The following is a 13,203-nucleotide window of genomic DNA, read 5'->3' as shown; positions in this document are numbered from 1 at the left end:
GTTAGGAAGGGCATCCAGCTGTAGAAACACTGCCAGATCAAACTGGGCCTGGTGCAGCCTTCTGGCTTCCTAGACCCCAGTTGAACTGTCCAACCCATGCTAGCATGGAAAGCGGACGTTAAACGATAATGAAGATATATATATATGTACACAAACATACATGCATATATATATACACACACATACATACATATATATATACACACACATACATACAAATATACACACACATACATACATATATATATACACACACATACATACAAATATACACACATACATATATAGACACACACATACATATACACACACATACATATATATATATACACACACATACATACACACATATATACACACATACATACATATACACACATACATATATATACACACATACATACATATATACACACATACATACATACACACATACATACATACATACATATATACACACATACATACATATATACACACATACATACATATATACACACATACATACATACATATATATATATATATATATATATATACATACATGTATATATATATATATATATACACACACACACATAGATACATACATATATATATGTGACATTTTACACCCCTTGAAGTGGCCAATTTCTAAAAGCCAAAAATCATTTACAGTTGTAAAAATTTAAACACTTTTTTTTTTACATTTAACATTCCTTTCAGATATGCAGACATCCACACACACACACACACACACTCTCTCACAAGACAATGATAAAAAGGAAATCCAGACAATTTTTGGAAAAGTGACATTTTGCATCCCTTTGGAGTAAACAGCCTGACCAGCCTCACTTTCTCCCCATTCATCACCCTCTTGTGCTATTTTATATCTCTTACCACCACTACACATCTCAATAACACTATAAAAATAGTCAAATTTTTCCCAAGAACTTAGTTCAATTTGAAAACTCCGCTAGAATGGATGAAAGTGCTAATATATGATATATGATATATAAAAACATCAAGTATAAAAACTTCAAAGGCAAAATTGCTACACTTCCAATGTTGAAAAAAAAAACAGGTCTCAAAAAATTTTCCGTATTTATACTTGTATTTAGGCAGGAAAGGCTTTATCTCATGTTATCTCAAAGCTACAAGAATTCAATAACACGATTTGTTTATTTTTTTAGCAATTTTGTAGAGAAGCCATTTATAGATGGTTGTAACCAATTTGAACAAATAAAGGAGAAATTATTTCAGTCAGATACAGCTGGTCTGAAGAAATAAAGGAAAGGTTATTTCAGTCAGATACAGCTGGTCTGAAGAAATAAAGGATTAAAGATGAACTTCTGGACCAAGAAGGCAATCTTTCGAGGAAAGATGCTTTGGTCATTATATGAAATTCTCGTAATGCGAGCTATGAGAAAACTAAGAAAAAGAACGAGAAACTTTAATAATTAACAACTGTAAAGTAGTCAACATCCGCCATGCTACTTTAGATTTTAGTACAGTTCTTTTCAAGTATTTCTATAAACCAAATCCACATCTAAATTGTTAAACAACTTCCAAATTACCCAAAACCAGTCATACATTCCTTAGTAAATGCTCTCTGAAAATCTGGATATCCTCAACCAAAATGCTATAACGAGGCTCTAGCTAAGGCCAATTATAAAGTAAAAATATCTCCTGAATAGCAATTATTTTCCTTCCACTGCTAATCACGTGAGACCATCTGATGGATACCCTACTGTGACTAATACTTATAACATTAATAATACTGTTGGAAATAGTAAAAATTTAGACACTTGAAACAAATAAAATCACATTCCAACTGTTGGAAACATTAAGGATAGCAGTGATAATACTATTGGTAACTCTAGTGGTACTAAATTTCACAACTAAATAACGTTAGGTATCATAACAAAAATGATGATGACAAATATATACTGTCAGACTATAATAATATTAATAAGGGCTTCCCTTGAGATATGCTCAATATAACTGCATAAGATCTCTAATGTAAATCATATGATTTTGCACAATAGGCATAAACAAAATAAAAATAACTATGAATTGAGAAATAAAACTTATTACAGTAAAAAAAATTACTCAAAATAATACTAATAACCCAGTAATTGTAGCCAAACAAGATAGTTTGAAAAAAAGATAATATAGTCATTACAATAGTAATGCAGGATGTACAAATAATAACCAAAATTGCTTTAGATCCTACTACAGCTAATAAGTTTAGAAATAAAAATAGATTAAGTAGGTGCTTTTTGTGGTTCAACTCCAACTTTAGTCGAAATATTTCTTCAGCATGACTGGTAAATTTTTCTAAGCTTTAGACAGACAGTTCCCTATATGCAGCCCATATATAAAATTTTTAAAAGACACACAGTTAAACTGATTTCCTCTACCATGCAAAATATATAGCAAGATTTAACCCTGATAAATTAAATCCTACAACTTGTAACACTATAACTACCAACCACTCGTGTAATAGATCTTAGTCATCTCAATAACTGCATAACTATAAGTAATACAATTGATTAACATATTGATGCATCTCATTCTAATAATAGAACTACTAATGATAGTCGAACTAGACCCATTATACCTACCATTAATCAAACTAACCTGGCTTTATGCAAGTGTCACAATAAATCATTGTGTCCAATCAATACCCAATGCCTTAAGAGAAATAGTAAGTGCTCTGTTACTGCACTTGATAAAGTACATATTAGTGTCCTCTTCCTCATTCAAACTTTGCTGGAATAATCACAGATCTACACTTAGACACAAAAATGAGGTTAGTAGTACTCCTTTAGCTAATCTGTACATTGTAACTGTTAATGTTGAATATAAAATTGCTTGATCCATCTCCTGTAATGCACAGCCATATAAAGGTGGTGGTGGTGGTGGTTGCTGTGGGCTGTGTATATTGAGGCACTCCATATTAGTAGAATTAATTTGAATATTATTAATCAGCATGATAAAATGATTATAAGATGCCAGCATCTTAAAACTAAATAATTCCTATATACTATGTATACCTAAACTTAAATTTCCTGATCAGCCCCACACCAATAAATTCTATGACTGAGCAATGTGAATGACTAAATTCCTATTTAAAAAGGACCGTAACCCATTCTCCCTCTTTGCAATATATAGCACATTTCATCATATTGTCATTCCAGTGTCAAATAAAATTACTTAACTCTTTCGTTACCAAACCGCCCGAAAACAATTTTGGTTAATGTGACCAAACCGCCCAAACCCGCCCGTATTTACCTATTCATATTTAAATGAGAATATCAGAGCAAATCTCTTTAGTACATTCGTGAAAACACGTATTATACTTCGTAAACAGTTCAACTACAGTTTTGTACAACAATCGAAGTGTAATTTTAATTCCGTGAATTTTGGGAGATTTTTTCCTGAAATTTGTTCCTTTTGAGTTTTCAAAATTTGTAATTCTGACAAAAAATGGATACGAATTTCATTATATCAAGCAGCGAGTCAGAATTCGAAGGATTTTCTACTGAAGACCTTCATAAATCTAACTCTATGACTGAAAAAAAAAAGCACATGGTATTTGATAATGAATCTGATGTTTCATTTTCCGAAAGTGAAAACAGTGAATCCGAGAGCTCCGACAGCGATAAAGAAAATGAATTGGCACCTGAATGGAGTGAAAATTTAAAAACTGTTTCTTTCGGTGATTTTTCTGAAGAAACTGGACCAAGCCACAGACTTTCACAGGAGAGTAAAGCCTTAGACTATTTCTTTTTACTTTTTCAAATGAGCCTATTTGAAATCATTACGGCGGAAACGAACCGTTACGCTAAATGTAAACAAAGCGAAAGAAAGGATAGTTAGTGGTTTCCCATAACCTTAAATGAAATTAAGACTATTTTACCATAAATATTATTATGGGTATCAGAAAGTTACCCAGAATAACAAATTCTATCGTAAAATTTTGTTGTATACCGAATTGAATATTAGCTAATAACCCATTTTCTATAGTGATGTTTGAACAAAATTTTAATAATTTTATATTTTGTTGAATTTACCTGTATCTACCTGCAATTAGAGTCACTTTGTGACAAAAATTATAGTATAGAATTGGTTGAGAACACTTCATTAACTTATCTTCCAAAAATCACTTTAATATATTAATAAATAAAAAAGTTATAGTTGTTTAATGAAACCAGACTAAATTTATGATTATGTTAGAAATTAATTGAAACACATAAGGGGTGTATTTTGGTCAGAAATATAGTAACGAAAGGGTTAATAACTTATGGCTATTTAGCATTCCAGTCTCTCATACCCATACCTGTTACATCCCAAACCGAAGTTGTTACTATTTTATGACTGCTCTGTTTCTAACATTTTGGGATCTAAATTTCCTTTAATTCTTGATTTAATTTTAGATGTTATTTTTTATTACATATGATTTATTTAAATTTCACTTTCAATAAACCCAGATTCACCTAATAAGAGTGTTTACCCTTTAGCCTTAGTCACTGGCTACATATATTCTTGCATACATTTGTGTAGGTGCTTATATATGTGTATATGTACATGTATATATATCCACATGCATTGGTGCATAGGCATACTGGTATGATTGTGTGTGTGTATGGATTTGTATGTGTGTTTATAAGGGGTGAAGGAGTCCACTGATGCATGACAGTGAAGATCTAAATAGAAGTATTGATAATAGTCAAAGGAAGAATGAGTGAGAGACAACATGTATCTGGGTAGGAGACCAGAGGTAAGCATCATGCAAGGGAAGAGCGAGAGATGTATGCTGGTGGCTCAGGAGGGTGATCAAAGTGAAATGTGGGTGGAGAGGACAGCATAAAGATGAAGGAGGAATCTAGTGAAATGGTTCTGGGCAGTGAGAAAGATTAATGATGTCAAAGAAAAGTTGCAATAAGAGTGTCACGAGGAGGAAATTAGACAAAGGTCCCAGTTGTGCATAGATAGACTCATAACAGTGAGGAACTAACAAAATGCAACATATCAGGTATTGAAGCCATCCTCATCAAAATACAGCTTAGATGGTCAGGCTCACGCAAGAGTGGTATCAGAATTCCAAAGAAACTTCTCTTAGGCCAATTCCCAACAGGAAGGTCAGTTGGAAGGCCACTTTTGCACTTCAAAGACAAACTAAAAGACAATCTGAAGCGATGCACCATTCTGTTTTCTTCCTGGAAAAAACAAAGCATCAGAACGCAGGACCTGGTGCCAGTCCTGCTTCTCCTCAGTTCAAAAATTTGAGCAAAGTTGACTCCAACATCAGGATTAACTTTATGCAAGCAAGAAGGCAAAACACTGCTCCTCCTCTAAATGGAAATCTCACCTGTCATTGCAGTTTTGTGACACGGAACAAAACAGGCCTTGTTGTCCCCTCAAGAAAGCATATAGCGAATGATCCACAAATACTCAAGCAAACTGAGTCCACAACTTGTTACATTTACTGAAAGGTTTGCAAAGCACTAGCAGGTGTCAAGAGACACATCCATGTACATAGAACATGATTAACACTTTATTTACTGAACCGTCATTTGTCATTCATGACAAGAGAATCCATCATATATATACACACACACACAGTACCTCAAGAACTCAGTTTCATCAAGTTGGGTGGGTCTGTTAGGGAACCATATATTGCCTTGTTGTCTGATCATGATGTTCAAGGTCTTGAAGTCATCCTTCACTATTTCATCCTATGTTTTCCTGGGTCTCCCTCCTCAGCAAACTCAATCCACATTAAGTGAGCAACACTTTATGCAGCTGTCCTATTCCACATGCAGAACATGTCCATACCAGTGCATTCTTTTATCTTGCACATTATATCTGATTCGTCTTCTGCCTAGTTTTCCCTCAAAACAGTTGTACTTGAATGTATAATGTGAGTGTACATGAACAATTAACAGAGTACGCTAGCTTAATTTCTCTCCAGTCTTCTCAAGTCCTCTGCATTCAATGTTCCTGTTTCATTACAGTGCAGTATTGCAGTTCCAACAAACATCAAACAATTTGTCTTCTATCGGAGGAAGAAGATATTTATTGCCAATGTTAGCAGCTCTCTGAACTTTCTCCAACTGGTTTTTACCCTGGCTGCTATACTTTCAGAACAACCACCTAGCTTGCTAATTACATCTCCTAGCTATTAAAAGCTATCAGCTAATTCTAGTGAGCCATCTGGGTATTTAAGAAAATTTACTTAATGTGTTAATATAAAGAATTGAAGTGTATTTGGTCCAACTGCAATACAGCTAAAGTGATTAGAAACAAAATTAAAATGCTATTGGCAAAATCTTCCAAAAATATTTGTGTATATATGCACAATAAGCTTCCTCTGTTATGATTTTAAGGTAAATCTTTTGTTCTCTTTCTCTCTCTTTGTTCCTATTGCAGAAGCAATACCATGTTGTTTTTGGTGAACAACTCAAGAGTGAGGAGAGCTTGGTGACAGGGTGCATTATCGTCATGAAGGACCCAATTCTTCATGCCCCACCGATCTGGTCACTTCTGCTGAAAGTCCTCCCTCAAACACTTCAAAACATCATTGTCTTCTGACCGTCTGCATGCACAAACATTTCCAGAGGTGACGCTTGTGGAAGGTCTTCCGGGGACACTTTGAGGCACCCATGCCACTTGAAACATTGTGTACGACCCATTGCCTTATTGATGTAAGCTTACTGAAGCATATTCAATGTCTTTGTAACAGATTTCTCAAGTTTAACAAAAAATTTCACATTGACTCATTGTTCCATGACAAAAATCACTAACTACAGCCGTAAATTTCACAACTTGCAAAGTAAACACGGCAAAGTCACTCGGTACACTGCTAGCTCTGACTGTGCAAGCAACTATATGCTACCATCTGTTGGTGCACTACAAAACTAGTCCAGGAACTTTTTCATACCACCTTGTATATATATAATAGATGCTATGAATAGACAATTCTTCAAAAAAAGAGGCTGCCACATTATTCAATCAGCCAGTATTTTCTTAACAATCATCATCATCATCATTTAGCATCCATTTTCCATGCTACCATGGGTAACACTGAGGCTGGTAAGCCAGAGAGCCACACCAGGCTGCAGTCTGTTTTAGCTTGGTCTCTACAGTTGGATGCACTTCCTAATGCCAACCACTCCACAATGTACTAGGTGTCTTTTACATGTCACTGGCATTAGCCATGACTATGATTTCTCTTAGCTTGACATGTCTTCTCAAGCACAGCAAATCGCCAAAGATTTTGGTCACTTGTCATTGCTTCTGTGAGCCTCAACATCAGTAGATCATATCTTACCACCATGTCCCATGCCTTCCTGGGTCCACCTCTTCCACAGGTTCCCTCCACAGTTAGCAATCAGCACTTCTTTATGCAGCAGTCCCAATCCATATACATCACATGACCACACCAGCACAGTCTTCTCTCTTGCACACTACATTTAATGTCTATTATATTCAATTTTTCTCTCAAGACACACACTGTCATATGTTGATAATGAACTGAACATTAACATTGGTATATATAAAATTTTGAATCTATTAGTAAAAAAGGTTGACTGAATACAAATTACTTTTTATGTAGTAAGTAGATTTGCTCTCACTGAAATCAAATGCATCACTTATTGAAATAATAAAATGAAGGAAGTTACATTCCCATTAGGAAAATAAAGTGAATAGCAGCATGTGAATTGAAGGTCAGGTATCAAGGAGACTATTTGGGGGTTCTTGGTAGAAACAATCAGATCTCCAACATTTTTCTGTCTATTAAGGTTAGGTCTAATGCTTGTCAAATACAGAGATAACTTAAAAACAATAGAATATTTTAATTATACCTTCACCACATTAAAAATTCTTTATTGCAGTTGAATTTATCAAAGTTTTGATGTTCTATTTATATATAAACTATTTCACAAATTTCTTTTTCCTATTTAAAAGACATTACCTTTCATTAAAATGACAGTAGTCATGGTAACATATCTGAAAATTACACTTTTTAAATTCCTCATACTAATACAGGTTTTTGTATACAGTCAGCAAACACATGAAGACAAAGGAAAATACAAATTCATTGAAACATGTACACAGATACACATACACATAATTATATAAGGTTTTATGCCACTCAAGTGGCTGTTGAGCACAAATTATGAATTATGTGTGAAATTTGTGTGTCTTCTTTTTATTCTAAATATGTATGAGTATCTTTTATAATTTTTAGTTTTAGTTATTGGACTGTAGCTATGCTGGGACATCGCTTTGAATAGTTTAATCTAACAGATCACCTTCAGTTCTAATTTTTCTAAGTCTGGTACTTCTATCAGTCTGTTAAGGGAACATAAACAAACCAACACAGATTGTCAAGCAGTGGGAAGACAAACCAACACACATACGATGAGCTTCCACAGAGTTTCCATCAACCAAATTTACCCACAAAGCATTGGTTACCTTGAGACTATAGAAGACACTTGCCCAAGGTGCTGCATAGCAGAACTTACCCAAAAGTATGTTTGCAAAGCAAGTTTAAGCACACAGCCATACTTGTGCCTGTATATGCTTGGTAATCGCTGGTATCATGCACACCAGACTTGTACAGCTGCTGAAGATGTGCAACAATCATTGAATTATTGTGTGTAATATAGTCTACTGCCAATGATACTGAGGTTCACTTCTTTTGACGTTTCACATGGTTTGTTTATATATATGAATACCCACTATAGTCTTCTTTGGTTTGACCCATGACTGTGGCACAGAAGACCAGCCAACAATGTTCACACAGTGGGACCAAACTCCTAACCATGTGGTTTTCAAGTGAACTTCTTAACCACATAGCCATGCCTGTGTCAATAATTTTTATTTTTAATTAGTTATTCTAGAAATTTTTACTGCTGGAATTTAAAAAGCCTCGTTTTCACCAAGGTTGTTACTAATATAAAAGTAACTAATCAAAGCCTAATACTACAAATAAACAGAAACACCACTGACTCCTGGAATGCATTAACCTAGTTTCAGATGCTGGTGTTTGAAGTTGAAAAGCTGGAACGAAGGGTGCGAAAGTTTAATCCTCATTTCGAAATGACTTCCAGTTTATAACGTGGGTTTATTTTGAGGCTTTTTTGGAGTGAATTGTAATGAATATTTTCTTCCTTTAATTTATGGGTATCATGGTAGTTAATAACTAAAGCATTTAAGTTAGAATTTGATTATATTTATCATTACTTATTAATGGTTTAATTAAAGAAAAAGAGTTTGAGCTTGACAAAAATAATTACAGTAATATTTCAGTGTTATCTGTGCACACTAATGATATAAGACGATATCAAGATTGAATGGTTCTGAATTGTTGTAAAAGCTATTTATAACAATGCTATTTCTGTTAGTGACGAGGGCCATACAAGCAAAGTCCATTGAGCATTTTCAACTTTTCATCCTGAAGAGATTTTTGTTAGTTGGAGCAGTGTGACTACAAGATATGCACAGCAAAAGGGCAACTCCACCTTTATTATATAAATAGAGGAGACAAACGCATATCTCAGAATACTTGTAATGGGAATTGTGCAGCTTCTCAGTTAGAGACAGTTGGTACACATATTCAGCTCAGAGACATGAATTGATATCTTGTAAATGTATATGAAAACATTTATCTGTAATCAACTTACCTATATACAACCTACCTTGGCATGTGACAATAATATCATAACAGGTTAAAAACTATTTTCACAAATGTACACCAACAATCATGACATCCAGTCAAGTTTCATCCAAATTTAGGCAATAATTATATTTCTATAATTTTTATAACGGACTAACTGCATTCCATCAAAAGCAGTGGTTATCTATCATATGTATCAGGTATCAATCAACAACTTCCAACCTTGGTGATGTCTTTCTACACCTCACTACTCACTTTTAACCCTTTAGCATTCAGGTGATTCTGTGAAATGTAATTCTTATTCACTTTGTTTTGAATTAATCATGAATTATCTCATCACTTCAAGATTTTGATGTGATTGTTTATTTTTAGAATGACATTGTGGGGTGAGTGCAAGATGTTGGATCTGACCATTTTTAACATAAATGAGGTCGGATATAGCCTGTTTGAATGCTTAAGTGTTAATCCTTCTTCAAATATCTGTTTTGGTCTTGCCACTTCTAGCATCTGTTAATCTTGTCCGTCATCATAAAAATGTTTCGGTTTTCTCAAACAAACTCACAGATATCAGGTTTACTCATTACAACAGTTAGGCATACTAGCCATCACTTATAATGGACCAGCTAGAATGCCATACACTCTACATCTGCCACTCTTGTCCTTTTACCAAATATATTGATTGATACACTCATTCACACATCTTTCCATGAAAAAGCTAACACAATATTTGGAATGTTTTGAAGCCTGGATGACCACATAGGATTCAACATCAAACATTTCAGTAACACTGAACCCCCGTCTCAACTCAACTTTCACCCTAATGTCACAGACGAAGGTAACATCAATAACAAATTCTGTAAGAAAGCTGACAACTGAGATTGTATCCACTACCGATCAGCCTGCCCTGTCAGCACTAAGGCTAGCTACATACAAAATGAACACACGCATATCCAGTAGAGTGCAATAACATTGAAGATTAGACCATTCATACCATAAATTTCCAAAAGGGATGAGATATCCAGCATCCATTTAGATGTCAGGAACCCAAGAAATGCAAGAACTTATTGAATACCTGTTTCTGAAGTTACCACACTTTGAAGACAGTATAAGTGTTCCTAATGCATTAAAGATTAGATATATAATTGGGTATCTCAGGACTTTCTCCATCCCCACAGAAATGTTTATGAAAGAAAAGGCTCCCTGACAATAGAGACCTAAGTACACGGGCTGATTGCACCATCTGCAAGATGGACATGTGCTTGCATAATTGCATCAGATCTTGAGCATTGGCTGGCTGACTTGAACATTAAATATCCAAATCAAAAACATCTCCAATGTGCAAGCAGTATTGGTAAAAAAAGAAAATCCTGTAAAAATGCAGCGACATAAGAACCTACCATGGAAGCCACAGACAGTAGTGTCAATAAACTGCAGATAAAAGAAACCATTCGGAACAACAACAACAAAAAGCCAGCAATTAACAACTGGATCAAATTGAATGAGTGCCAGCAGCTATTGTAAATAACCACACCCTACTGTCACCAAGTACCACAAGATTCAATTCAATTTCTCCAGGCACACCTCATCCTGACAATGATAACCCATATAACACATTCCATAGTCACACACGTAATCCAAAGATCACACACAAGAAAGTCAGGCAAACATAATGGGCGTGTAATTTATATCCTATTTTAGTAACGGTTTTCTCAAGCCAAAATATAATCACAAGATCAAATATTTCTAAGGTAATATTTTAATAGCTTTGTTATTTTCATAATGCTTTATCTATATTGCTACTGTCTTCTATATCAGACAGATTTTCTACACAATTATTCAATGCATTAAGCAAACTACAACATTCTTCCATGACAAAGTTGTACAACTTTGCAATAGAAGAAATGTGATTTGTCAGGTGCATTGAATTACCTGATGGCTAGCAGACCTTCCCATTCTGCCACAAGCATTTAAGCGCTCCTACTAGTCTCGGAGGTCATAGGTACAGCCTTCCCCGCTGATTATCCTGACTAAAAGTTGACTATTTTTTTTTCAACTACAAGTTGCTTTTGGTTCACCTTAAGAAACCTCTCCTCATGTCAAATATTTATAGCACACTGATTGTATTGCATGCAAACAAATTTAGTCGGCATTAAAATATTTAGGTAGATGAATGAATTTTCTATCAGGATTGTCATCAAGATTGCCTCCGTATTCTACGAAAGGATGATCGACAATTCATTAGGTTAAGGCCCATCTTTCGACTTCCGTTTTGAGAGAGAAATTTAGATGAGAATAATTTTCAGCTCGGATTTCGAGTCACATTTCATAAAGTTTACAAGAGTAAAAACATGAGAAAAGGAACAAAATTACAAAAGAAATAACGAAAAGGATGTGCGTGCGCGCGGCAAAACGATAAACAGAAATAGAATAGCAAAGTACACTTAACGTTTCATTTATTAGAAGAAAAAAGTTGATAAATGAGAATTTTACAATTTTTTTCAGTCAACAAATTTGATGTTGAAGTCAGTGGGCGAAACTAAAGTGCAAATGATTATAAAAAATATTATACAAGCTATTTAAGAAATAAACTTGTCATAAACTGAAGTGCAATTTCTGAGGAGGTGCAATTATTATGGACTTTGGTAAATGTCATTTGGATTTCCGAAAGTGAAATGCCAATGTCGACAAGAGAAACTGCAAAAATCTAAAATATGTAACATGTTCCAGCAAAATATAGTTCACCTGATCGCACAAATACAATGAGACCAAATTGTGTACGAAGTTGCTTACTCTAATTATTTTGACAATCGGTCCGGCGAATCCAATTAAAATGGAGCAGGAGAGATGTGAGAAAAGTCGTTGGAGGGGAAGAGAAGGAAATGAATGAGGAGCGATTGTGACATTCGGTAAATAAAGGCTTCTTCTTCTTCGATTGAACAGAAAAGAAAGTAAATAGCGAAGTGAATACATTAGGAATAAACGTCACTTGAAAGTACAACACCTACACATTATTCAAATTTAGCTCAGGATTGCCACAAATTTTCGGAAGTCGGCTACGAAAAGGTTTCAATGCAAAAAGGAGAGGAAAATTCATAAATGAAATTATTATAAACATAAAACTCCAAAATAAAACCAAATAATTTCAGATCATTAAACGTTAATAAACTGGAACCAGAGAAGATTCGATTTTCAAAATACCCACACCATCAACATTTTCAGGTGTTTCTTCGTTTCTTTTCCCTCCCTCGCTCAGATCTTCCCAATTATTCGACCAAATCTGCTTCGTTCATTTAATTCCACAATTTTAATTGAGATTCAATCGAATCCAAGAAGAAAACTTGTTGCTGCTGGGATGGGGCCTCGGATTAAGAAGAACGTCTACTTACCCATTTATGAATATCCCTGTTTCTTTTTATATGCCTTAAAAACTAGTGATTGCAATTAAACATTCATAAATAGAAGCCGTTCAGAGGGAAAAAAGGAGCAAAGACTGCATAATATCTTCTTCTGTTGTGATCACCAAAAATGGCGCT

General features: G+C 34.5%; 1 protein-coding gene across 4 annotated transcripts in view; it reads right to left on the bottom strand.

Annotated features, from left to right (window-relative positions):
* LOC115221994 (SH3 domain-containing kinase-binding protein 1) overlaps window positions 1–13,199 on the bottom strand; it is a 97,022-nt gene extending 83,823 nt beyond the window's left edge. For 3 of the 4 annotated variants that reach the window (XR_005002987.1, XM_029792101.1, XM_036511127.1), the window contains exon 1: window positions 13,057–13,194. Coding sequence is in view for 2 of the 4 variants with exons in the window: in XM_029792101.1 (XP_029647961.1) it covers window positions 13,057–13,060 (4 nt within the window). In the remaining 2 variants the exon portion in view is untranslated. Of the gene's footprint in view, window positions 1–13,056 lie in introns of all 4 variants that reach the window. The other variant, XM_029792102.2, reaches the window with a different exon arrangement.
* Window positions 13,200–13,203: the final 4 nt, after the last annotated feature.

Source organism: Octopus sinensis, linkage group LG19 (genome assembly GCF_006345805.1).
Source record: "Octopus sinensis linkage group LG19, ASM634580v1, whole genome shotgun sequence".
In the NCBI taxonomy this organism is placed as follows: Eukaryota; Metazoa; Mollusca; class Cephalopoda; order Octopoda; family Octopodidae; genus Octopus; species Octopus sinensis.
Note: the sequence above shows the minus strand (reverse complement) of the source record. Positions and strands in the feature narration are given on the sequence as shown.